This window comes from Balaenoptera borealis (assembly GCF_965194805.1).
Source record: "Balaenoptera borealis genome assembly, chromosome: 1".
NCBI classification, from domain to species: domain Eukaryota; kingdom Metazoa; phylum Chordata; class Mammalia; order Artiodactyla; family Balaenopteridae; genus Balaenoptera; species Balaenoptera borealis.
In genome coordinates, this window is record NC_138860.1 from 90425374 (window position 1) to 90452235 (window position 26862).

Sequence of the window (26862 nt, forward strand, 5' to 3'; positions counted from 1 at the left end):
CTTTGCTGTGCAAAACCTTTTAAGTTTCATTAGGTCCCATTTGTTTATTTTTGTTTTTATTTCCATTACTCTAGGAGGTGGATCAAAAAGGATCTTGCTGTGATTTATGTCATAAAGCATTCTGCCTATGTTTTCCTCTAAGAGTTTGATAGTGTCTGGCCTTACATTTAGGTCTTTAATCCATTTTGAGTTTATTTTTGTGTATGGTGTTAGGGAGTTTTCTAATTTCATTCTTTTACATGTAGCTGTCCAGTTTTCCCAGCACCACTTATTGAAGAGGATGTCTTTTCTCTGTTGTATATTCTTGCCTCGTTTTTCATAGATTAGTTGACCATATGTGCATGGGTTTATCTCTAGGCTTTCTATCCTGTTCCATGGATCTATATTTCTGTTTTTGTGCCCGTACTATACTGTCCTGGTTACTGTAGTTTGTAGTACAGTCTGAAATCAGGAAGCCTGATTTCTCCAGCTCTGTTTTTCTTTCTCAAGATTGCTTTGGCTATTCAGGGTCTTTTGTGTTTCCATGCAAATTGTAAAATTTTTTGCTCTAGTTCTGTGAAAAATACCATTGGTAGTTTGATAGTGATTGCATTGAATCTGTAGATTGCTTTGGGTAGTATAGTCATTTTCACAATGTTGATTCTTCCAATCCAAGAACATAGTATATCTCCCCATCTGTTTGTATCGTCTTTGATTTCTTTCTTCAGTGTCTTATGGTTTTCTGCATACAGGTCTTTTGTCTCCTTACGTAGGTTTATTCCTAGGTATTTTATCCATTTTATTACAATGGTAAATGGGAGTGTTTCCATAATTTCTCTTTCAGATTTTTTGTTGCTAGTGTATAGGAATGCAAGAGATTTCTGTGCATTAATTTGTATCCTGCTACTTTACCAAATTCATTGATTAGCTCTAGTAGTTTTCTGTTAGCATCTTTAGAATTTTCTATGTATAGTATCATGTCATCTGCAAATAGTGACGATTTTACTTCTTTTCTGATTTGGATTCCTTTTATTTCTTTTTCTTCTCTGATTGCTGTGGCTAAAACTTCCAAAACTATGTTGAATAATAGTGATAAAAGTGGACACCAATGTCTTGTTCCTGATATTAGAGGAAATGGTTTCAGTTTTTCACCATTGAGAATGATGTTGGCTGTGGGTTTGTCATATATGGCCTTTATTATGTTTAGGTAAGTTCCCACTATGCCTACTTTCTGAAGGGTTTTTATCATAAATGAGTGTTGAATTTTGTCAAAAGCCTTTTCTGCATCTATTGAGACTATCAGGTGGCTTTTATCCTTCAATTTGTTAATATGCTTGCTGTATCACATTGATGGATTTGCATATATTGAGGAATCCTTGCATTCCTGGGATAAACCCCACTTGATCATCGTGTATGATCCTTTTAATGTGCTGCTGGATTCTGTTGCCTAGTATTTTGTTGAGGATTTTTGCATCTATGTTCATCAGTGATATTGGCCTGTAGTTTTCTTTTTTTGTGACATCTTTGTCTGGTTTCGGTATCAGGGTGATGGTAGCCTCGTAGAATGAGTTTGGGAGTGTTCCTCCCTCTGCTATATTTTGGAAGAGTTTGAGAAGGATAGGTGTTAGCTCTTCTCTAAATGTTTGATAAAATTCACCTGTGAAGCCATCTGGTCTTGGGCTTTTGTTTGTTGGAAGATTTTTAATCACAGTTTCAATTTCATTACTTGTGATTGGTCTGTTCATATTTTCTATTTCTTCCTGGATCAGTCTTGTAAGGTTGTACTTTTTTCTCAGCATTTGTCCATTTCTTAAAGATTGTCCATTTTATTGGCATATAGTTGCTTGTAGTAATCTCTCATGATCCTTTGTATTTCTGCAGTGTCAGTTGTTACTTCTTTTGCATTTCTAATTCCGTTGATTTGAGTCTTCTCCCTGTTTTGCTTGATGAGTCTGGCTAATGATTTATTAATTTTGTTTAATCTTCTCAAAGAACCAGCTTTTAGTTTTATTGATCTTTGCTATTGTTTTCTTCATTTCTTTTTCATTTATTTCTGATCTGATCTTTATGATTTCTTTCCTTCTGCTAACTTTGGGGTTTTCTGTTCTTCTTTCTCTAATTGATTTAAGTGTAAGGTTAGGTTGTTTATTTGAGATTTTTCTTGTTTCTTGAGGTAAGATTGTATTGCTATAAACTTCCCTCTTAGAACTGCTTTTGCTGCATCCCATAGGTTTTTGGTCATCGTGTTTTCATTGTCATTTGTTTCTAGGTTTTTTTGATATCCTCTTTGATGTTTTCAGTGATCTCTTGGTTGTTTAGTAGCGTATTGTTTAGCCTCCATGTGTTTGTACCTTTACAGTTTTTTTCCTGTAATTGATGTCTAGTCTCAAAGCATTGTGGTCAGAAAAGATACTTGATAAGATTTCAATTTTCTTAAATTTACTGAGGCTTGATTTGTGACCCAAGATATGATCTCTCCTGGAGAATGGTCCATGTGCACTTGAGAAGAAAGTGTATTCTGTTGGTTTTGGCTGGAATGTCCTATAAATATCAATTAAGTCCATCTGGTCTAATGTGGAAGCTTGTGTTTCCTTATTTATTTTCATTTTGGATGATCTGTCCACTGGTGAAAGTGGGGTGTTAAAGTCCCCTACTATGATTGTGTCACTGTCAATTTCCCTTTTTATGGCTGTTAGCATTTGCCTTATGTATTGAGGTGCTCCTATGTTGGAGCATAAATTTTTACAATTGTCATATCTTCTTGGATTGATCCCTCGATCATTATGTAGTGTCCCTTGTCTCTTGTAACAGTCTTTATTTTAAAGTCTATTTTGTCTGACATGAGAATTGCTACTCCACCTTTCTTTTGATTTTCATTTGCATGGAATACCTTTTTCCACCCCCTCCCTTTCAGTCTGTATGTTTCCTCAGATCTGAAGGGGTCTCTTGTAGGCAGCATATATACGGGTCTTGTTTTTGTATCCATTCAGCCAGTCTGTGTCTTTTGGTTGAAGCATTTAATCCATTTGCATTTAAGGTAATTATGGATATGTATGTTCCTATTACCATTTTCTTAATTGTTTGGGGTTTTTTTTTGTCGGTCTTTTCCTTCTCTTGTTTTTCCTGCCTAGAGAAGTTCCTTTAGCATCTGTTGTAAAGCTGGTTTGGTGATGCTGAATTCTCTTAGCTTTTGCTTGTCTGTAAAGGTTTTAATTTCTCCGTCAAATCTGAATGAGACCCTTGCTGGGTAGGGTAATCTTGGTTGTAGGTTTTTCCCTTTCATCACTTTAATATGTCCTGCCACTCCCTTCTGGCTTGCAGAGTTTTTGCTGAAAGATCAGCTGTTAACCTTATGGGGATTCCCTTATATGTTATTTGTTGCTTTTCCCTTGCTGCTTTTAATATTTTTTCTTTATATTTAGTTTTTGATAGTTTGATTATGTGTCTTGGCATGTTTATCCTTGGATTTATCCAGTATGGGAGTCTCTGTGCTTCCTGCACTTGATTGACTGTTTTCTTTCCCATATTAGGGAAGTTTTCAACTATAATCTCTTCAAATATTTTCTCAGTCCTTTTCTTTTTCTCTTCTTCTTCTGGGACCCCTATAATTCAAATGTTGGTGCATTTAATGTTGTCCCAGAGGTCTCTGAGGCTGTCCGCAATTCCTTTCTTTCTTTTTTCTTTATTCTGCTAGGTGGCAGTTATTTCCACTATTCTATCTTCCAGGTCACTTATCCGTTCTTCTGCCTAACTTATTCTGCTATTGATTCCTTCTAGTGTATTTTTAATTTCACTTATTGTGTTGTTCATCATTGTTTGTTTGCTCTTTAGTTCTTCTAGGTCATTGTTAAACATTTCTTGTATATTTTCCATTGTATTTCTGAGATTTTGGATCATTTTTACTATCATTACTCTGAATTCTTTTTCAGGTAGACTGCCTATTTTCTCTTCATTTGTTTGGTCTGGTGGGTTTTTACCTTGCTCCTTTTCTGCTGCATACTTCTCTGTCTTCTCATTTTGTTTAACTTACTGTGTTTGGGGCCTCCTTTTCTCAGGCTGCAGGTTCCTAATTCCTTTATTTCTGGTGTCTGCCCCCATTGGGTGAGGTTGATTCAGTGGGTTGTGTAGGCTTCCTGGTGCGGGGGACCATTGCCTGTGTTCTGGTGGTTGGGGCTGGAGCTTGTCCCTCTGGTGGGCAGCGCTGCATCCAGTGGTGTGCTTTGGAGTGTCTGTGAACTTAGTATGACTTTAAGCAGCCTCTCTGCTAATGGATGGGGTTGTGTTCCTGTATTGCTAGTTGTTTGGCATGGGGCATCCAGCACTGGAGCTTGCTGGCTGTTGGGTGCAGCTGGGTCTTGGTGTTGAGATGGATATCTTTGGGAGAGCTCTCACCAATTAATATTACATGGGACCGGGAGGTCTCTGGTGAGCCAACATCCTGGACTCGGCTCTCTCACCTCAGAGGCTCAGGCCCGACACCCAGCTGGAGCACCAAGACCCTGACAGCTGCATGGCATGGAAGAAAATGAAGAGAGAAAAAAAAAAAAAACAAGAGCAAACAGAATACCAAAAGAAATGGTAACAACAAAACTAAACAGACAAAATCACACAAAGAAACATACACACACACACTTGCAAAAAGAAAAATAAATACGAACAGAGAGAACCCCAAGACAAATGGTAAAAGCAAAACTAAGCAGACAAAATCACACAAAGAAACACACACACACTCACAGAAAGAGAAACAAAGAAATAAGGGATGAACTAAACCAATAAACAAACCCACAAATGAAAACAAACACTAAAAACTAAACTAAGATAAACATAAAACCAAAAACAAATCAAACGCAGAAAGCAAACCCAAGTCCACAGTTTCCCCCAAAGTCCACTGCCCCAATTTTGGGAGCACTCGTTGTCTATTCAGGTATTCCACAGTTGCAGGGTTTACCAAGTCGATTGCAGGGATTTAATCTGCTGCTCTTGAGGCTGCACAGAGAGCTTTCCCTTTCTCTTCTTTGTTCACACAACTCCTGGGGTTCAGCTTTGGTTTTGGCCCCACCTCTGCATGTAGGCTGCCCTCAGGCATCTGTTCCCTGGCCAGAGAGTAGGTGGTTAAAGCAGCGGCTAATTAGGGCTCTCTTGCTCACTCAGGCCGGGGAGAGCAAGGGGTACAGTAGTCACAATTGAGATGCTGGGAGTGCTTGTAGCAGCAGAGGCTGGCATGATGTTGCAAGAGCCTGAGGCATGCCATGTATTGTCCTGGGGAAGTTGGCCCTGGCATGCTGCACAGGCTCCTGGCATGGTGTGGGTAGTGACCTGTGCTTGCACACAGGACCCTGTGTTTCAGTTTGGTGCCTATAATCAACATGGTGAATGAAGATGATCTGAATTCTCGTCTTGGCTCTATCAATTATTAATGTGGGATTTGAGAAAAGTCACACTGCATGTCTAACTCCTTATCTGAAAAATGAAAAGACCACACCAAATGGTTTACTAACACTATTTCCAAGTTGAAAATACTGCACTGTGAGAAATAATATACCACACCTGAGATTAATGAAGGAAGTTCATTCTCTTCCTCCACAGCTCCTATAGCTATGACCTTCTATGCCCAGTGGAGTGGCCACCCAGGCAAGCCTCTGAGTAGCTATCACTGACCAGGCATTTGGCACTGAAGAACAATTTATTTTATTTTATTTTATTTTTTTCATAAATGCTGGAGAGTGAGTGGAGAAAAGGGAACCCAGCCCTCCTGGCCTGTTGGTGGGAATGTAAATTGATACAGCCACTATGGAGAGCAGTATGGAGGTTCCTTAAAAAACTAAAAAAAGAACTACCATACGACCCAGCAATCCCACTACTGGGCATATACCCTGAGAAAACCATAATTCAAGAAGATACATGTACCACAGTGTTCAATGAAGCACTATTTTCAATAGCCAGGACATGGAAGCAACCTAAATGTCCATCAACAGGTGAGTGGATAAAGAGATGTGGCACATATATACAATGGAATATTACTCAGCTATAAAAAGGAACGAAATTGAAGAGCAATTTAAAATGAAACACATCAAAGCACACCACTCCTGAAAATCAATTACAAGGAGAACATAGAGATGTGAGTCTGCTCAAGGCACATGTTTCTGCCCAAGAGATCCTGGGAAGATTCTAGTGGCATGCTTAATCTAAAAAGAGCTCAAAGACCTCCCAGATCTATGGGATGATTTCCCTCTCAAAGGATCTCTCCAGGTCAAAATGAACATGGAACCAAAAAGTTAAAGATTGTTAATTCCAAGTGTCTTAGGCTCCCTGTGGATTTTAAGGAATAGTTGCATGCATTTGGCATAAACTATGCTGCTGCTGCATCACCATGGCAACAGCATGGCTTAGCATTCCCCTAAACGCTATCCAGTGGGACATCAGGCAACAGGATTTTTAAATATCCTTATTCTTGGTAACATATTTAAAGAGGAAAACTTGCCCAGTTCTGTTCCCGATTTCCCTTATATTTGCAAACCTTTTTGAGAGCAGGGATCCATTTTTTCACTGTGGTATTCCCTAACGAGTGGTTCCTAGCATGCAGTGTCTACATAATAAGTACTCGGTGGAAAAAAAAAAATTCTAATGGTAAAATAGTCTCATTTGTTTGGTGGTTGTTTTGCTTTATTTCGTTAATAGAAAAAAACTCCAGGACCTCCATTTGGCACTCAGATTTGGAAGGGCCTCGACGTTGGGTCCAAACAGTTAGTGAGCGCCCCAGCCCCTATACGGAAGAGCCCCAGTGTGCTACAGATACGCCAGTTCATCCAGCACGAGGTCATTAAGAATGAGGTGAAATTGAAACTGCAGATTTCCCTGAAGGTAATGGAATTCAGGTAACCTGACCCAAAAGAATCAGGAACAGAGCAATCATTCTTCTTGGTTTCCTGAGGAACATGAAATTATGTAATTCTGCCAATATTTATCTAATGAAACACGTAAATGTCAATCTTCTAGAGGGTAAGAGGTTGAAAGGCAGAAAATGCTTAATGGTTCCCATAAGGTATAGGAAGTATTGAGGCCCCAAAGACATTGAGAAGATAAGTAACTTTTATATGTGATTGCAATATCATCCTCCTCCTCTCTCACTATATGGAAAACTGATCTAGTAACCTCTGGAAAAAGGTAGAACTGCATATTAACCTGATACTTGTCCGAGGAAGAAAAGGATTGTTGGTTTTTGGAAATAGTCTAAGAATTTGTACATATATAGTTAACTGTATAAGCATATCTATAACTTCTCACTGTCAAGTGTGTCAGCTCTCTCAGAACAGGTATCATATGTGTTTTGTTTATGGTTATATACCCAATACCTGGCATTACAGCAGGGGACCGTTATTTGTGAAAACAGATCAAATATTTATGCAAAAGGTAAAGTATATTTCTCTTGGAAGCAAAGGCATGAACTGAGTAACTTACATTCATAGATCTCATCATAAAGGCTATACCTGGAAAGGACTCTAGAAATCATTTAAGCCAACTCTGTCCATTTTATTGATGAGGACACTGGAGCACTGAATGAGAAGTTGGGCCTCTCTGAGGTCCTCAGACAATTATAATGTCCTGTGGCTCTTAAAGCTTTGCTTTTGGACTTTTCAGGTCTTTGTTTATTAATGTATTAATGAAAAGCCTTTCCAGATTGCTTGACCAGTAACTGGTTGTTGAGCCTTGTGAACTTACATATTCTTAACCTTTTTGTAATATTTCAAGCTGATGTTGACTATTCTGTGTCTCTCTCTACCATATTTCTGCATTTTATTGATTTCTTTTATTCTACTGATTTAGGATTATATAAACCATATTCTAAAGAAAGAAGATGAGCTACAGGAAATGACAGTTAAAGATTCCAGAACTGAGGAGGAGAGAGCCAATGCTGCAGATCTCCTCAAGCTAGTTATGGTGAGAAAGAAATGTTTTTACTCTAGTGGTTTTACTATTGTTTCAATATTAAATGCTTCGAGACAAAATATTGTAAATAATAGCTGTTTCTGCCACTTCTATGAAGCATTTTCTCCCTCCTTATAATTTCTTATTTCTGTGGAACTCTGATCCCTTATATATATCGAATTTTCCAAAAGCTTTTTAGGCTCTTCCTTAAATCATAACTAATTCTGAAGGCTCTTAAGTAAAAGTTTTTATTGTCTTCAGAGAAACTGACATTCATTGAAATGTCTTATGAATTAATGAATGAAATAGGAAGAAGGAAGAAAAATCAATTTCTACACTTAAAATGATTTCCATTTTTAGAAATTTGCTAAGTGAAAGAAATTACTAAAAAAAATCAAGTCACTTTTTGTATTGGCATTAAAAAACTAATTCATTTTATAGTAAGTTCCATAAAAGATCAATTTGATCACATAAGGAATCCTTCTAAACAAAGTAAATTTTGTATGTAATATAATCATCATCATTAAGGAATTCTGTCTTCATTTCAGTCTTTCCCTAAAATGGAGGAAACTACAAAAAGTTGTGTTACTGAAGGTAATTATATTTAATATTTTTCTGCAAAATAGTTACAGATTGCAAAGGAACAATCTTGAATACACTCCTCAGTTATTCTCTCATCTGATAGCAAAGTACCGTGTACATATTTCTGTTGTCATATTGGCCATGTTGTATTGTAATGATTTATTTATATATTTTTTTCCTGCCTAAATTGTGAGATCCTTCAAACCATGATTGCCTCTAATTTATCTTTAACTATCACATTTTGAATGAAAAAAGTTGACATTTGGCTTTTAAGTTAGCCTCAACTTGCATTTAGAACATATCAAACATACAGGAAGGAAACAGTCAACCAACCAACACTCTACTCCCAATACACACACACACACACACACACACACACACACAGAACTTTGGAGCAACTACACAGGTATCACCAAAACCTTGCACTGTTTTGCACTATATGTGGCCCAAGCAGTCTACTCTTGGAAAGCTTATTTATTTGGGGATATATACAGCCCCAGCAAACTTGGTTATATGGTTCCATAGTTCACAGAAGACAAGCAGTGGAGAATTTCTGTGGTTTGGGGTTTTCTTTTCTATTTTGGTCATATGACAAAAGTCAGAAACTGGCAGCCACGAGCTCCATTCAGCCCACATATGTGTTTGTGTGTCCCCCACAGTGTTGTCTTGCACAGTTGCTTTAGTTGTTTCTGTATCTGAATTTTCCTTATCTTGAAATGTCCCATTACCACACAGTGACATGTAGCTGAAGATGATTAGCAGCTGCCCCTTTAGAACTGCCATGAACAAAAGAATCCATCACAGCCACCGGTGTCTCCTGTCCTTACACTCTGTTGTCACTCTTTTTCCTGGGTGGCCTCTTATGTTAGGGTTGCCAGATTTAGCAAATAAAAATACAGAAGGCCAAGTTAAATTTGAATTTCAGACAAACAACAATTTTTTTTTGTTATAAGTATGTCCCAAAATAACATGGAGCATACTTATACTAAAGATTTTTTGTTGTTTATCTGAAATTCAAATTTAACTAGATGCCCTATACTTTATCTGGTGACCCTACATTGTAGCATTTGAATTTTTAACCTCTGGTGTGAGGGAACAATCACTGTAAGGTAAATGCACAGGCTGCCTAATAGTGAAGGACAAATCAAATGTATTTTTCAAACAGACAAACAGATGCAGGAATCAAACGGAGTCTTGCATGTTTACAGCTGCCCCTGACACATTAATAGTGGTGATCCTAAGTCACTGCTCCCCAAATTACTTCCTAAAACACTAGTCTATGAGACAGCTCCAGAAAAAAAAAGTGAGTTCTATGCTAACATAAGTTTGCATAATGCTGCATATTGCCTTATTTTCTTAGACAGCCACAAGGTACATGAACTAATTAAGGGTCCAGAAAAGCTCTACAGTAATGAAACATATTTAATCTTGTAAAAAGCAGTGTTTCCCAAACTCATATAACCATGGAACATGGAACCTTCTTTCTTTTTTAATCTCCTGTTAAACATCCCGCCAAGACCATGTTCTCTGGAATAACCTCTGAGAACCACTGCCCGAATTAGCAAATAACTGTTGTATTATATTCATATTCTTAGATTTAGATCTTTAGATATTTTTTTAGAAAAACAATTTCAATAAAGTGTTTAATTTTTTTGAGCTTTGGTGCTTCAGATGTGAAGAAATTCAGTTAGGTAGAACACTGACGCCCCCAGTGATGTGGAACAAATGAGGTGTCACTTACATTTTACATTTTGACTATAAGATGTGTATTCTCTAAGAGGGTATTTCATAGAGATACCTGGTTTCCTTTTATATTATAGCTTGGTCATGGAAATTCTAGTAATCACTTGATAGACTCAATATAGGCTCTTAGAAAACATCTCAAATGAGTAATTGGGTACTTTTTGTGTGTTGGGCTGTCAAGAAGTGAGGATAAAAGTTAAATGCATCTGTTTTTAAAGTTGCAGCCCACCTAACCGATTTATTCAAGCAGTCTTTGGCTAATACTACAGAATGTCCACCAGAAACCTTTGAGACAGATTTCTCTGAAAAGAAATGGAGGTAAGCCGATCCAATAATGTGTTCCAATCAGTATTAAGGAAATGATGAGGAAATGGAGAGGTGCGGGTGTCATACAGTGGGTGACTACATCAAGGAATTAGCCTTTCATCTTCCATGCTGTTAACAATTTATCATACAGGGGTGGATCTTCTTTTATCATCTGTAAGCTGAGAACATTGCCCTTTTTCATCATATTTTTCTCCTTTCCTTTTACACAGGCACAAAGAAACAACAAAGCACTGGAAAGAAAAGTTAGCTCAAAAGAGGTAATTCTACCCCGAACTATACATAAAATAAGCATGTGAAAGACCCAGTTTGGTGGAGTCATAGAATTTTAGAATGGGGTGGGTTGCAAAGTCCTACCACCCAGGCTCCCCGATGTTCTTTAAATTCTACTACATTTCTGCCCAGCAGTCATTCATCTTTTGGGCAGTGACGTTATTATCTTTTGAGGAAGCCCATTTGACCATTAGGTAGATCCTCTCTCTCTCATAAGCACGGAAGCTCTCAGGTATTCTCTGTGCTTTGGTAATTCTAATATACTAATAAATATTCTAGAACTTAATGCAGAGCATAGTTGTAAACATGCAAGGATTCTTATAATGCACACGAGGAATGTGCTCTAAGCATTATGTGCTCTGGTTTCCTTTCAATCCTAGCTGAGGATTCCAACCCCAGCCCTCTTGCCCTAAAGAAAGGAAGCCAGATATATTTATAGAGTGTATAGTAGTACATATGGTACCACTGTACACATTTGCATGGCTCCTCTCCAGAATGAATCCCAGGATGAATATGCTTCTTAATAAAAACGTCTGGGCTACCTTGTGGAATGTGTTGGAGAAGTGGTGAGATAAGACCTTAGGTCTCATGGGCCACCCCTCTATACAAGATCAAACTAGAAGTATATACTGTCCTATAGAATATCCCTGAAAAGATATCCAAGAGCCTGGTGACAGTGAGTGCCTGTGGAGAAGGAGACTGAGAGGTTAGGCGATAGTGCAAGATGGACTTCCTTTTCATTATGTACTCTTTTCTACTTTTTGAATTATGTACATTTGCATGTGTTATCCATTCACATTTAAAAATTTTTTTGAAACATTAACAATTTCGAATTTTAACCCATAGGTAGGAATGGCAAGCCAACAAAAGTTTTTGAAGAAGAAAGTGAAATACATAATTAGACATGTGTCCTAGAAAGAGAAGGTCTGGCAACATGGAAAATGCACAAGGGAGGAGGGTTAAGGAAGGAGAAAGTTTCAAGGACATGGAAGGTAGTCAACAAATGTCAGATGCCATGGAAGAATCAGAAAGGAGAATGAAAAGAGGAATTTGTGCTTAACGGTTGGAAGGTTTATTGATTTCTTTTGTGAGAACAATTTTAAGAGAGTGATAGGCAGTAGCCAGACTGCCATAGATTGATGAATGAATCCAGTGACGCAGTAGAGATATTTTAATGAGAAATTCAAGTTGTTTAAATAAGACGATTTTCATTCAGCCAGTATTTCCAGAGAGACCATCTAGTATAAGAGAAAGAGCACTGGTCTTAGAGCCAGCAGACCTAGAATCAGCTCCAATTTGATTATTTGCAGACTGTATGATTCCAGCTGGTTGTTTTACTTCAGTAAAATTTAATTCAGGAATTCGGTTTGCTTATCTATAAAATGAGGATGATTAGACCACCGAGTATCTAAGATCTCTGTCAGTTCACTAACAGCTGACTTGCATAAGGACTTCTCAAGATCACGGGCTTTGGTGCAGGCAACCTGGATTTTAATTCAGACTTTACCTCTTACTAGTTACTTCTCTATGCCTTGAATTTTTGACGAATAAAATGGGGATAATAATAGTAACTCATAGAGTTACTGTAAGATTAAATGTAAAGTACTTTGCAAAGTTTCCCTGGCATGCAATAAGCACTTAAAAATGAAAGTTATTTCAGATAGGGTTAGGTTTGGCTGCATTTAACGGACAACCCCCAAATCAGTGCTTTACAAGAAAGAAGTTTATTTTTCCTAATGTAAAAGAAGTCAGAAGTGGGCAGTCCATGGCAGGCAGTGCCACATCATCATCAGGAACTAAGATTCCTTCCTTTTTTCTGTTCCATCATTCTTAGCACATGATTTCCATCCTCAAGTTTGCTTCATAGTTGCAAAATGACTGCTGCAGCTACAGCCATTTCATTCATATTTTAAGAAGTAGGAAAAGAGATGAAGCAAGGACAAAGGGAAAGCCCTCCAGCTGAGTTAGCCCTCTTTAAAAGCTTTCTGAAGTCTTACCCAGTGACTTCAGTTTACATCCTACTGGCTATCTGTATATAGAGGGAAGGCTGGGAAGTGTAGTTTTTAGCTGGACTATTGCCTCCCCAGTACATTTTCTAATATGAAAAGTCAGCTAGCAAGATTATGATTGTTTTTATTTTACTTTGTGATCATTAATTGCATTATTCATAAGCCATTCACTCCCCAGGTTTTAGTGTTACCACTGCTACTGAAATTTTGGAAATCAGTAGAATCTAGCTGTCAATTACACCTCAGAGAAATGGAAAGACATGCAAAAAGGTCATCCATGTGGTTTGTAGCCTTCTGAGATCAACTGTAAAACCAGACTACCAGCTGGTATCATTATTTCCTATCTTACATGAAAGTCTAATTTCTGAGGTCAGAAATGTGACTTATTCTAGAAGAAGCAGAAAATGAACTGAAACAAGTTGACAAAAAAATGCCTGAGTTAATTCTTATCAGTTTTGTTAGTGATCCCCATTTTCTGTGGGATTTAGAGAGGAAACAAAAGAAAATAACATTTTTTGTTAATGTTCTGTGTCTTCTTTTACATCGTTATGGAAATATCCACCAGGAAGGAAATTGAAAAAACACAAAACTATCTAAAGGAAATTAGGAACAAAGCAATATCGCCCTACTGCAAATCTGAACTAAGCAAGTTATATCAGTCTCAGGTAATTGAATGTAATTAACAAAAATTGAATGAGTCTTCATAAAAGTTGATACAATGCCTATGCTTTTAATGTAACCTATCTATCCTGATGTTGTTTCTTTCCTGCTTCAAGCATTAACCCAATTGACTAACCCATACTCTTCAAATCATGTCCTCACCAGCATGTGAGAGGGAAATTCTTTGCCAGTGTATTCCTACAGCTCTACCTCCCTGCCTTGCATTATCACTATTAATTACGTTCTCCCATCTATTTTAAGCTCTTTTTTGGGTTGAATTCTCTCTACTGATGATTGTCCACTGATAAATCCCATTTTGAAGTTTTTATTCTATTAAAGTGTCCTCACCCATCAGCTGGTGAGGCAACACTGAGAGACTGTGAGTTCTTGGAAGCCCATGGAAGGAGAGCATGGCTCTCCTCTCCTATGAAACCTTGAAACTCTCAAGCAAAGGGAGGATTTTCATGTGTTCAGAACTCCTTGTGCTTCTATGAAAATTCCAGATGTTATTATTAACCAGAGGCTGCCTGACAAGAAATTATGGGAAATTATGACTAATTAACAAAATCCAAAATTGAGTTAATCAGTTTCTTGAACAACTTGTAGTTTGCAAACTTTCTTTTCAGGGCCTTAAAAAATATGCTTTTATCACTGCTTACCAACTTAGTATGCTTGTAGCACTTGCCTTTCGGCCATGTGTAAGTCTAAAATAAATCTTTGATTTTTCCTTTAAGTTTAATTATCTGGACACCCTTTCCAAAAACTTGCCTTCTTTTACCAAGAAAGACGAGGATGCAAGCAAAACAGCTGTTCAAAATACATCCAATCTTCCTCCAGGTAATATGTTCATGTAGCTTTTATTCCTGTTAATGTAGAACATAACTAGTTCCTACCACTTTTTGTCTCAGTAACAGCTAATGACATAACACAGTGTGACCTATATATTATAGATTTGGCTGAGTTGTATGAGGAAACTAAAATGTAAATAAAATTTAGTTTTCATCCTGTATGCTTAAAATTTACCTAAAAGCATTAAGAAGACCTGACTAATTTAAAAATCAAGGGAGTAATGAAAGGTTGTTGGAGAACAGGACATTTACATGGTCTCCAAGTATCACCTCATGTATTTCACGCTAATTATGAGGAGGAGAATATGCCTTTACAATGGAGGGAGATGGCATTTTCCACCTTAACCAAGTGATCAAACTTCTACCATGTGTGAGACAACCTAGCATTAGATGTTTTCTCATATAATGCACTCTGAATATTGTTCCTAGAACCTGTGTAGAATTCTCACCAAAAATCCTTAACCTGAATTTAATCAAAAGGAAACAATCAGACAAACCAGAATGTAGACATTTAATAAGACAACTGACCCGGACTCTTCAAAAAAGTCAATGTCATTGGCCCCATGACTCCACTCCCGTTTCTCATGCTTCAGCAAGGCCCGCGCTTTTCACGCATCACTTTTCACTCAGGGAGCGCTTACCTCATGAAGAACCTCAGGGTAAAGGCACGGCCACCAAAGCAAGAGTGAGAGCAACTTGATGCCGGGGAGGAGACACTAAAGAGGCCGCAGCCGCAGGAGGCTGGAGTCCTGGCCGCCATCGGCCTTCCCCGAGGGCTTCGACAGGGACCCTCAGGCCTCGCATCTGCTGAGCGCCGCCCACCTCACGGACACCATCCTGCCTCACTGACCCAGTCGCCCTGTTGCCAGAATGAGCTGATGTCTGAAAATTGCTCAGCAGAACCAGGCACAGCACGGGCCTATTCTCTTGTGGTTTCACTTGCCAGTGACCACTATCTTGATAATTCCGTATGGCTGACAGGGTCTTGGTGCTCTGGCCAAGTGTCAGGCCTGAGCCTCAGAGGTGAGAGAGCTGAGTTCAGGACACTGGACCACCAGAGACCTCCTGGTCCCACATAATATCAATTGGCGAGACCTCTCCCAGAGATCTCCGTCTCAATGCTAAGACACAGCTCCACTCAAAGACCAGCAAGCTCCAGTGCTGGACACCCCATGCCAAACAACTAGCAAGACAGGAACACAACCCCACCCATTAGCAGAGAGGCTGCCTAAAATCATACTAAGTTCACAGACACCCCAAAACACACCACAGGACTCGGTCCTGCCCACCAGAAAGACAAGATCCAGCCTCATCCACCAGAACACAGGGACCAGTCCCCTCCACCAGGAAGCCTAAACAACCCACTGAACCAACCTTACCAACTGGGGGCAGACACGAAAAACAACAGGAACTATGAACCTGCAGCCTGCTAAAAGGAGACCCCAAACCCAGTAAGTTAAGCAAAATGAGAAGACTCAGAAATATGCAGCATATGAAGGAGAAAGGTAAAAACCCACCAGACCAAACAAATGAAGATGAAATAGGCAGTCTACCTGAAAAAGAATTCAGAATAATGATAGTAAAGATGATCCAAAATCTTGGAAATAGAATGGAGAAAATACAAGAAATGTTTAACAAGGACCTAGAAGAACTAAAGAACAAAGAAAAAATGATGAACAACACAATAAATGAAATTAAAAATTATCTAGAAGGAATCAACAGCAGAATAAGTGAGGCAGAAGAACGGGTAAGTGACCTGGAAGATAGAATAGTGGAAGTAACTGCCGTAGAGCAGAATAAAGAAAAAAGAATGGAGGACAGTCTCAGAGACCTCTGGGACAACATTAAACGCACCAACATTCGAATTATAGGGCTCCCAGAAGAAGAAAAGAAGAAAAAGAAAGGGACTGAGAAAATATCTGAAGAGATTGTAGTTGAAAACTTCCCTAATATGGGAAAGGAAATAGTCAATCAAGTCCAGGAAGCACAGAGAGTCCCATACAGGATAAGTCCAAGGAGAAACACGCCAAGACACATGTTAATCAAACTATCAAAAATTAAATATAAAGAAAAAATATTAAAAGCAGCAAGGGAAAAGCAACAAATAACATACAGGGGAATCCCCATAAGGATAACAGCTGATCTTTCAGCAAAATCTCTGCAAACCAGAAGGGAGTGGCAGGACTTATTTAAAGTGATGAAAAGGAAAAACCTACAACCAAGATTACTCTACACAGCAAGGATCTCATTCAGATTCGATGGAGAAGTTAAAACCTTTACAGACAAGCAAAAGCTAAGAGAATTCAGCACCACCAAACCAGCTTTACAACAGATGCTAAAGGAACTTCTCTAGGCAGGAAACACAAGAGAAGGAAAAGACTTACAATAACAAACAATTAAGAAAATGGTAATAGGAACATACATATCGATAATTACCTCAAATGCAAATGGATTAAATGCTCTAACCAAAAGACACAGACTGGCTGAATGGATACAAAAACAAGACCCGTATATATATGCTGTCTACAAGAGACCCGCTTCAGACCTAGGGACACATACGGACTGAAAGTGAGGGGATGGAAAAAGATATTCCATGCAAACGGAAGTCAAAAGAAAGCTGGAGTAGCAATTCTCATATCAGACAGAACAGACTTTAAAATAAAGACCATTACAAGAGACAAAGAAGGAAACTACATAATGATCAAGGGATCAATCCAAGGAGAAGATATAACAATTGTAAATATTTATGCACCCAACATAGGAGTACCTTAATTCATAAGACAAATGCTAACAGCCATAAAAGAGGAAATCGAGAGTAACACAATAATAGTAGGGGACTTTAACACCCCACTTTCACCAATGGACAGATCATCCAAAATGAAAATAAATAAGGAAACACAAGCTTTAAATGAGACATTAGGCCAGATAGATTTAATTGATATTTATAGGACATTCCATCCAAAACCAACAGAACACACTTTCTTCTAAGATCAGGAAGAAGACAAGGTTACCCACTCTCACCACCATTATTCAACATAGTTTTGGAAGTTTTAGCCACAGCAATCAGAGATAAAAAAGAAATAAAAGGAATCCAAATCAGAAAAGAAAAAGTAAAACTGTCACTGTTTGCAGATGACATGATACTATACACAGAGAATCCTAAAGATGCTACCAGAAAACTACTAGAGCTAATCAATGAATTTGGTAAAGTAGCAGGATACAAAATCAATGCATAGAAATCTCTGGCATTCCTATACACTAACGATGGACAATCTGTAAGAGAAATTAAGGAAACACTCCCATTTACCATTGCAACAAAAAGAATAAAATACCTAGGAATAAAGCTACCTAAGGAGACAAAAGACATGTATGCAGAAAACTATAAGACACTGATGAAAGAAATTAAAGATGATACAAACAGATGGAGAGATATACCATGTTCTTGGATTGGAAGAATCAACATTGTGAAAATGACTATACTACCCAAAGCAATCTACAGATTCAGTGCAATCCCTATCAAACTACCAATGGCATTTTTCACAGAAGTAGAACAAAAAGTTTCACAATTTGTATGGAAACACAAAAGACCCCGAATAGCCAATGCAATCTTGAGAAAGAAAAACGGAGCTGGAGGAATCAAGCTCCCTGACTTCAGACTATACTACAAAGCTACAGTAATCAAGACAGTATGGTACTGGCACAAAAACAAAAATATAGATCAATGGAACAGGATAGAAAGCCCAGAGATGTGCCCACGGGGAGGGGAAGTATAAGCTGGGACAAAGTAAGAGAGTACCACTGGCATATATACACTACCAAATGTAAAATAGCTAGTGGGAAGCAGCTGCATAGCACAGGGAGATCAGCTCAGTGCTTTGTGACCATCTAGAGGGGTGGGATAGGGAGGGTGGGAGGGAGACAGAAGAGAGAGGGTTTATGGGGATATATGTATACGTATAGCTGATTCACTTTGTTATATAGCAGAAACTAACACAACAATGTAAAGCAATTATACTCCAATCAAGATGTTAAAAAAAAAAGTAAATGTCATTAAAAAAAATTTTTAAAGATGAGGTGATTGTTCTCTAATAAAAAAGACAAAAGAGGCATAAAAACTACTTGTGATACATACTTTTTGAATGCTGGATTGAGAAAAAAAAACAGCTATCGAAAATATTTGGATGAATTACATGAGTTTGATTTAGAGACTCTATATGAGAGGGCATTGTTGGATTACTGTAAGTTTTTTCGGGTTTGGTGATGGTGTTGTGAACGTGTAGGGGAATGTCTTCATTTCAGGAGATGCATGTTGAAGAATTTAGGGATGAAATGAAATTTAGTGCTTCTCTTTAATAAACTGGGTGGTTAAAATGCCCAGATAGAGGGATTTTCTACTGTACAATACCACAAGTTCAGCTGCCTTGAATGAGCACAGCCAATTACCACAGAGTTTGCAAAGCAAAGATTAAGGCTGGAACAATGACTTGTACATGTGATGGGGCTAAATCAGGGATGAAGTCTGATGGTGCTTGTGCTGCCACCTGCACCCTGGGCAGATGACACTAACCAATCAAACCCACTCTCCCCTTGAAAGGGGGCAAGGCCACAGTTTTTTCAACACAGTCCTCCAGCCAGCCACCACCATTTAACCAGGGTTGGCGTACACACAAGTTGAAATGTGTTTGCATCCCCAGTCCTTGATAGATTTATTTAAAACTTGTTTCATATTGCACTGATTTCTTAGAGTGCATTTTAATAAAGAGCTACATGTTCATAGTAATAAATGGATTTAAGAGGGGAAACTTTTTAAAAAATATCACATTTTAGTTACTCTTGCCAAATAAAAGTAGGCCAAATTACCTGGTCCCTGTTTCATAAGCCAACAGGGTAACAACTATTATGTGGTCATAAGGCCCGGAAAGAACCAGCTAGCTCCTTGGGAGTTTGAGTCTTACAGATACTGTCCTGTTTGTTAATGGCAAACATTTGTCATATAATGATAATCCCAGCCTCTTCATGGCTTTCTTCCATTTAGTCTTTCTAAAGAGGGTGGGGGGAAAGGCCCCTTGTTCATTGTAATACAAACATTAGTAGTCATTGTATCATTGTCCAGAATATCACTTTAAAATATTTGTTCTGGGTTTTTTTTTTTTAAGATTCCCAGAAAAATAAAGTTTCAGAACAGGAATCCTCAGATACACTTAGTCTTCCAAAATCGGAGAACTTTGCAAATACCAAGGAGTCTGCTAGCCAGAAACAAACTGAAAATTTAACAGTATCTATCAAAGGTATGGCAGTCATTTGCTTCATCTCATTGTTTCTCAACACTGAACATCATGTCTTTTTGGAGTATGGGAGATGGCCCTGGGGGCTGAGGGCATGGTTGGCGGTTACAGAAAAAATTCTAGAGGGTCATGTATCCTGAACCTATGGGACTTTGTAAGGCTTCTTAGCACATCAAAGTATCTCAAAAACTATTTTAAGAATGACTACAAGTCCCACATTGAAGGAAAGAGATGACAAAATTTTTTTTAATATTTGTTATTTTATTTCTTCATTTTATTTTATTTTGATTCATTTATTATTTTATTTTATCCCTCATGGTTCTAAGAGCTTGTGTGATTTACTGAAACTCAGGAACCTGGTAGCTTTGTTTGAGCAGCCAGTGATTTGGTAGTTGGACTTAGATTTACCTATTACTTCCTTGGTCTGCAGGTGCTAGAAGAGAAACGTAAGATGTAGTCTCTGTCTTGCACAGCACATCGTCTTATTGGGGTAGCAGAAACTGAAGTGTGGAATACTACAGAATAATATCTATTTTCCGTGGAGTCATATTACACTGATTTCACAGCAGTTAATTCAACTAAATATGGGTGGTAAAAAAAGAAAGAAAGAAAGAAAAACAGAGTAATTTAAATTGTGTAGATACTTTGCACCCCTTGATTCCTGTGGGCATGTTCCATATTGAAAGTGAGCTGGGAATCTGCTGATGGGTCTTAGTTACCTCTTATAGAGGGAGCATCTTGCCACATTTATGGGTGAATTAGGGATTTACCTTGTACAAGCCTTTTGCCTTCCTGACTTTAATCTTCTCTCTCTTATAAGGTTTATTCATTTAGGGGGTGATTTTACTCAATGCCAGGCGTTGTTCTAGGCATGGAAATACAGCAATTAAAAAGCCAAAGACATATGCAGCTGAACATGCTATGGGCAAACCTAGACAATAAATAAGTAAGCACATCAAATTCAGATTATAATAAATGGTGTCACATCATGTAACAGTATAATGTATGGAGGGTGTCTCAGGCAGAGAGACAGCACTCCATTAGGGGGTTTGAAGGCCCCTCTGTGAAGGGACATTTGAGCTGAGACAAGAGGGACAAGAAGGAGGCAGCCATTCAAAGACTGGGGGGGAAGGAATATTCCAGGTAGTGGGAACAGCAAATATGAAGGCCCTGAGGAGAGAAGAAACAGAAAATAAGGCATGGAGCTGAAAGAAAATGGGCATCAGAACAAGTAGAAGATGAGGTCAGAGGGAAGGACAGCAGTGAGATCCCGTGATGCTGCATAGGGAACTTTGAGTTTTATTCTAAGTGGAGTTGTAGTCAAATACCACTGGAAGGTTTTGAGCAGCAGGGTCGTTACCTGACTAATTTATATTTGAAAAAGATCCCTCTGGTAGTTGTGTGGCCAATAGCTCGTGGCAAGGGAAGGGAGAAGTGGGGAAGGTGGAAGCAGGGAGGAAACAACAGAAGATACGTGTGAGTGTGGACAGAGACCTGGACTAAGGAGCTCGAGGTGGAGATGGTGAGAAGCAAATTAATTGGAAATATATCCTGGAGGTAGAGACAACAGGGCTTGCTGGTCGATTGGACACGAGGGTGAGAAATAAGAGGAATCAAGGGTGATTCCTAAGTTAACTAATGTGACCAGTTGTGAGGCTGAGAATTGGTAGTTGTACCAGGTTTCCAGATGGTGCAGATGTTGCTGAAACAGGGTCATGCTTTGAGAACCAACCTAAGACAAACTCTAGAATGTAAAAATCAGGCAGAGGAGGAACCAGTTAAGGCAGCTAAGAAGAAAAAGCCAGCAAGGTAGATGAAAAATAGGAGTGTGAAAATGACTGAGTGTTTCGAGTATATTAAATGCTCCTCAAAAGTCGAGTAAGATAAAGAATAACCATGGAATTGGGCAATAGTGATCACTGGTGATCTAGACAAGAGCAGTTCCAGGGCACGGGGGAGACCAAAGCCAGCTGAAGCCGCTTATGTATAGAATGGCTAAAGAGGAAGCAGCGGCAGCAGGAATACATAGATGTAACCAAGAGTTTTGTGGAAAAGAATAAAGTAGTGGGACTGCAGCTGGAGGGAGATGTGTGGCCAAGTGAGAGGTTTTTTTAAAATTAGACATACTAGAGCATGTTGATTTGCAAATGATGATAATTCTGTAGGAAGAGAGAACTTATGATGCAGGAGAAGGGAGCCTGATTGCAGGATAGCAAAGTGTTAAAGAAGGTGAGAGAACATGACATTTGGGGCAGACCCTGAGTGGCAGATTTGACCTCGGATGTGAGTAGGGTCACCTCATCCACAGTGACAGGAGAGGGGAGAAAGAACACAGATACATGGTATTGGGGAAATGAGTGAGTGTGATGGCAAAGGAGTGGATATAACAATAAGAGTATAAAATCCATTCCAGAGAAACAGGAAAGCAAAACAAGAAAGGGTGACTGATTGTTTAAAGTGACAGTGTCCATTGATTAGAGGTCTCAAGAAGGTCAAATAATTGCTTGACAGATATGATAGAGTAATAAGCTAGAAGAATAGGAAGTAGTGATCTAGAGAGGGTAGCTTGAAACAGATTTGGAAAGTGGTAAAATTATTGGTGTTGCCAAGGGCAAAGATATGACCATGGGAGTTTCTGAGATGGAGAAGAGGAAGAGATGAAGAAACAGGGTGATGGAAAAATCAGAGCAGACAGGGTGTTGGATGGGTCATCCAGGGGGTGTCACCAAGAGCCATGAAGTGGAAGACCATCCAAGATGTCAAGATCTGCAATGAATCAAGGGAATGATTGAGAAGGTCAGTAAATGACAACTACTTGGAGATGTCATAGGTAAAACAGTACGATGGCTTGAGATTCAAAGGAATGGGAGTGTTTGAAGGAGGAAAAAAATTGTTTTGAAACAAGAGGGACACCTACAGCACCCCTACACGCTGAAATACTTGAGCTAATAAGAGAAAATAATGTGATTCCACTATAAGTGGTAAATTAAATTTTGATATAAACAATGAAGTTTAAAGAAGTTCAGGGTAGGAAAAGATGAACACAAGCAGTGGGGAAAACTTTATGGGAGAGGTGGTCTTAAAGAATAAATACAATTGCACAGATTTTAAAGTTTAAGATTGGATCACCTGAGACAACCCTCATTTCACTTGAGGAAACTGAAACCTAGAGAAAGTCAAGCAACATCTAAAATCATACAGCAAATCTGGGACTGCGCCAGGGCCAGAAAATGAGTTTTTGACTCTGAATTCTCTATAGTTTACTACACTACCCTCCAGATGTAGGGAAGAGAAAAGAGTATTTTATACAAAAAAAAAAAAAGAAAGAATGTGTTCAAAAGCCTGAGTAGAAATGAACTGGGAGCCATTGTAAGTAGATCAGAGTATTCTTATTTGGTAATAGTACAAGAAATGTTTGGGAAATAAAAGAGAGTCAGAGGAGGTTTGGATTTGGTGAAATAAAAATGAACTTGTCAGCATTCGCTATGATAACACTGCATAAATCCTATAGTGGCTAAACAACCAGTTTTGGGGGCTGTGAGCTGATTGTGCAGCCTGCTCCAGACTGTAGGCAGCACGTGCTGGAGTCGGCACCAGGCCCCTGAGATCTGTCTCTTCCCAGCCCCACATTCAATGACACCACGTTGAGAGCGTGAGTCAACCACCGTGAGAAATCAGCAAATGCCACACACTTGCAAAGTGTACCAACCAGGGCGGTTTTTCTCCAGGGAGGCAGTGGTTAAGCTTTTCTTTAGCACACCCGCGGCCGCAGGCAGAGCTCAGGTGTATTCCGCTCCCGTGCTGAAGGAGACCCACCCTCTGTGGCTGGCTGTCCTCAGGACACAGGGTCGGAGCTCAGGAGAGGTGAATCAGGAGGATCGAGAGAGATGGATTGCAGACTGCCGCTCTCAGCCTCTGCTCAGAACTGGCGCAGCCGCTTTCACCCACATTTATGGGTCAGAGCAAGTCCTAAGGCTGAGCTCAGAGTCAACGGGGCAGAGAAATACACTCCATCTACAGGGAAGCTGTGCTCAGAGAAGAAGTAAATAAAGCTATGCTCTGAGAGGAAGCAAAAAACCAAAACCAAAACATTATTGTGCATAAATACCACAGTCGACCTCAGCATAGAAACAGGGAACCATTACTTGTTCTTCAGTTGTGTCGGATTCAGCCGTAATTTCAGATGATTCCACTAGTTGGACCATCCCAGTTGTTTAAAGATTATTTATTTATTTATTTGTTTATTTATTTATTTAATTGATTTATTTTTGGCTGCATTGGGTCTTAGTTGCAGCACGCGCGATCTTTCCTTGTAGCACATGAGCTCTTCGTTGTGGTGCCCGGGCTTCTCTCTAGTTGTGGCGTGTGGGTTTTCTCTCTCTGGTCGTGGTGTGGAGGCTCCAGGGCATGTGGGCTCTGTAGTTGTGGCACGCAGGTTCCAGAGCGTGTGGTCTCTGTAGTTGAGGCTCACGAGCTCAGTAGTTGAGGCTCGCGAGCTCAGTAGCTGAGGCGGGCAGGCTTAGTTGCCCCATGGCATGTGGGATCTTAGTTCTCTGACCAGGTATCGAACCCGCTTCCCCTGCATTGTAAGGTGGATTCTTTACCGCTGAACCACCAGGGAAGTCACCCAGTTGTTTAAGTATTAAAATACTTCTGTATCAGCTGGTGACCAGCTGCTGTTCCAAGCCCCTCAAGTACTCCCTCCTCCACCCCCCATCCCTAGGGAAGCCCTGGGTAGGATTCAGTGGATAATAATCCATCTATTATGGGAGACAGTATGGTATACAGCAGAGCTAAGGCTCTACCTGGCTCCTTATATAATAGCTTATGACTTATATAATATATAATTACATAATGACATATATATAATATGACTTATATAATAACTTATGTCAGGCTCTACTTGACTCCTCATCTAATAACTATGTTACAGTGGGCATGCTCTTTAACCCCTCTATATATTCCTGTTTCCTCTTCTGTAAAGGGGGTATAATGGTATATACATTATAGGGTTGTGAGGATTAAATTAGTTAGTATATGTAAAATGCTTACAGCAGTGCCTGGCACATGAGAAACTCCATATCAGTATTTACTATTAATAATAATAGTATGAGAGATTATTTGGTACCCATTAGACTGGTAAAATGCATTCATATAAGACAGTAATATGCATATGCTAAGAATACAAACAAAAAGACACATCAGGTCGTTAGAATGGTTGCCTATGTAGGCAGTAGTGACCAAAGAGAATAAATACATTAGAACACTGATCACTGAGCTCCATTCCCAGAGATTCTGATTCTGTTCTGGTCTGAAATACAGCTTATCTGGTATATGGCTAGGGAATCTCTATTTTCTCGGAGTCAGCCCAGGGGATTATGAAGCACAGGTGAATTTGGGACACACTGGGTAGTTGTCTAGAAAAAACTCACTACTCATATGGAACACTTCTGTGACCAGATATGCATGTTTTTTTCTCACACCAAGCAATTCTGCAACACCAGCTGAGTGTTCTACAATTCAATTCTGACACTAACCAGAGTTAGCACAGACTCTACAGGTTAAGGGCTCAGTCTCACAAGGCTGCCCACCACCCACTTCAGATGCCAGCCACAGGTACAGGTTGTCACTTGTGCTTCTGACCAATCAGCTATAAATTGGGGTTCCCATGACCTCCTATTATGGTTCCATAATTTACTAGAACAGTGCACAGAACTCATATATTATTATATAATAGGCGGCATGATAAATGGCAGAGGTGAATAGCCAGAGGAAGAGGTACACAGGGCAAGGTCTGGAAGGGTTTAGCACGGTAGCTTCTGTCCCTGTGGTGTTGTGGTGCACCACCCTCCCAGCCTGTGGATGTGCTCACCAACTCGGAAGCTCTCCGAACTCTGTGCTGTAGGGACTTTTGTGGAGACTTCATCGTGTAGGCATGATTAACTCCATCTCCATGTCCCCTCTCCTTCCCAGAAGATGGGGGCGGGGTGGGGCTGAAAGTTCCAAGCTTCTAATCATGGCTTGGTTTTCCTGATGACCAGTCCCCATCCTGAAGCTATCCAGGAGCCCACCAAGAGTCACTTCATTCAGGTCAAAAGACACACCTATCACCCAGGAATTTCCAAGGGACTTAGGAGCTCTGTGTCAGGTATCAGGGTCAAAGACCAAATATTTAAAGATACTCCTAACACTCTTATCACTTAGGAAATCACAAGGGATTTAGGAGTGCCATGCCAGGAACCAGGGGCAGAGACGAATACTCATTTTCTATTATCTTACACTATCAGGAGTGTGATCCTTGTGGAAGCTAACACACCTGGGTATATGTCCCACCTTGCCACTTTTCAGTTTCTAGGACAAGTTTTTTTAACTTCAGTTTCCTTATCTGTAGAAAAGAGATACTACTGTTATATTAGTCAGGACTCTTCAATTTGAGAACTGAAACTGAAACCCATTGAACAACAACGAAAAAGCCAGTGGGTGGGGTGGTGTTTATTGATGCGCAAAAGCAAACCACAGAAGAGTGGCTATGGCGCTAGCCCAGGGATGACTGGATGTGGGCACTCAGGCTTTTCAGGGGAGTGTTTGCATCTCATTGTCTGTCTCTCTGGGCATCCTCCCCGCCTCTGTGTTGTCACATCCTTACTTGTCCCTGTTTCAGGGGTCCCCAGCCCCCTGTTAGGAACCGGGCCGCACAGCAGGAGGTGAGTGGCAGGCAAGCGAGTGAAGCTTCATCTGCCGCTCCCCATCGCTCCCCATCGCTCGCATTACCGCCTGACCATCCCCCCACCCCCGCCACCGCTGTCCATGGAAAAATTGTCTTTCACAAAACCGGTCCCTGGTGCCAAAACATTAGGGACTGCTGCCCTGTTTGGTTTTATCCTCTCCTACAAAGGACAGGCTATGCCCATGTGGCAGGGACATTATCAGAGAGGTCCAAGGTTCTGATTCTTCCAGACCCATAACCCAATGGACAAGATGGGATCATCCCGGTCAGCTTCAGGAAATATCCAGGTGAAGGACGTATGTTGGCTTTGCATGGGTCGTGTACCATCCTGATGGCTGGGGCCAGGGATGTTGTGGCACTAGAAGTGTGTGTGCTAGGGGTGGGTGTGGAGGTGGGCGATGGGGAGAACGCTCAGCATACAAAGATTACAGTTACCATTACCTTCAGCTCAGAGGACTTTATGAGAACTAAGTCAGATGCTAAATGTAAAAACATGCATGTGGTGC

The 26862-nt window shown here is 39.7% G+C and overlaps 1 protein-coding gene across 1 annotated transcript in view; it reads left to right on the plus strand.

The window, feature by feature from the left end:
- Nucleotides 1-26862, plus strand: part of SPAG17 (sperm associated antigen 17) — a 233777-nt gene that overhangs the window by 178034 nt on the left and 28881 nt on the right. The window contains exons 36-43 of the mRNA XM_082369949.1: nucleotides 6658-6840; nucleotides 7804-7917; nucleotides 8454-8499; nucleotides 10449-10548; nucleotides 10767-10814; nucleotides 13402-13501; nucleotides 14231-14333; nucleotides 19501-19632. Coding sequence (XP_082226075.1) covers nucleotides 6658-6840; nucleotides 7804-7917; nucleotides 8454-8499; nucleotides 10449-10548; nucleotides 10767-10814; nucleotides 13402-13501; nucleotides 14231-14333; nucleotides 19501-19632 — 826 coding nt within the window. The remainder of the gene's footprint in view (nucleotides 1-6657; nucleotides 6841-7803; nucleotides 7918-8453; nucleotides 8500-10448; nucleotides 10549-10766; nucleotides 10815-13401; nucleotides 13502-14230; nucleotides 14334-19500; nucleotides 19633-26862) is intronic.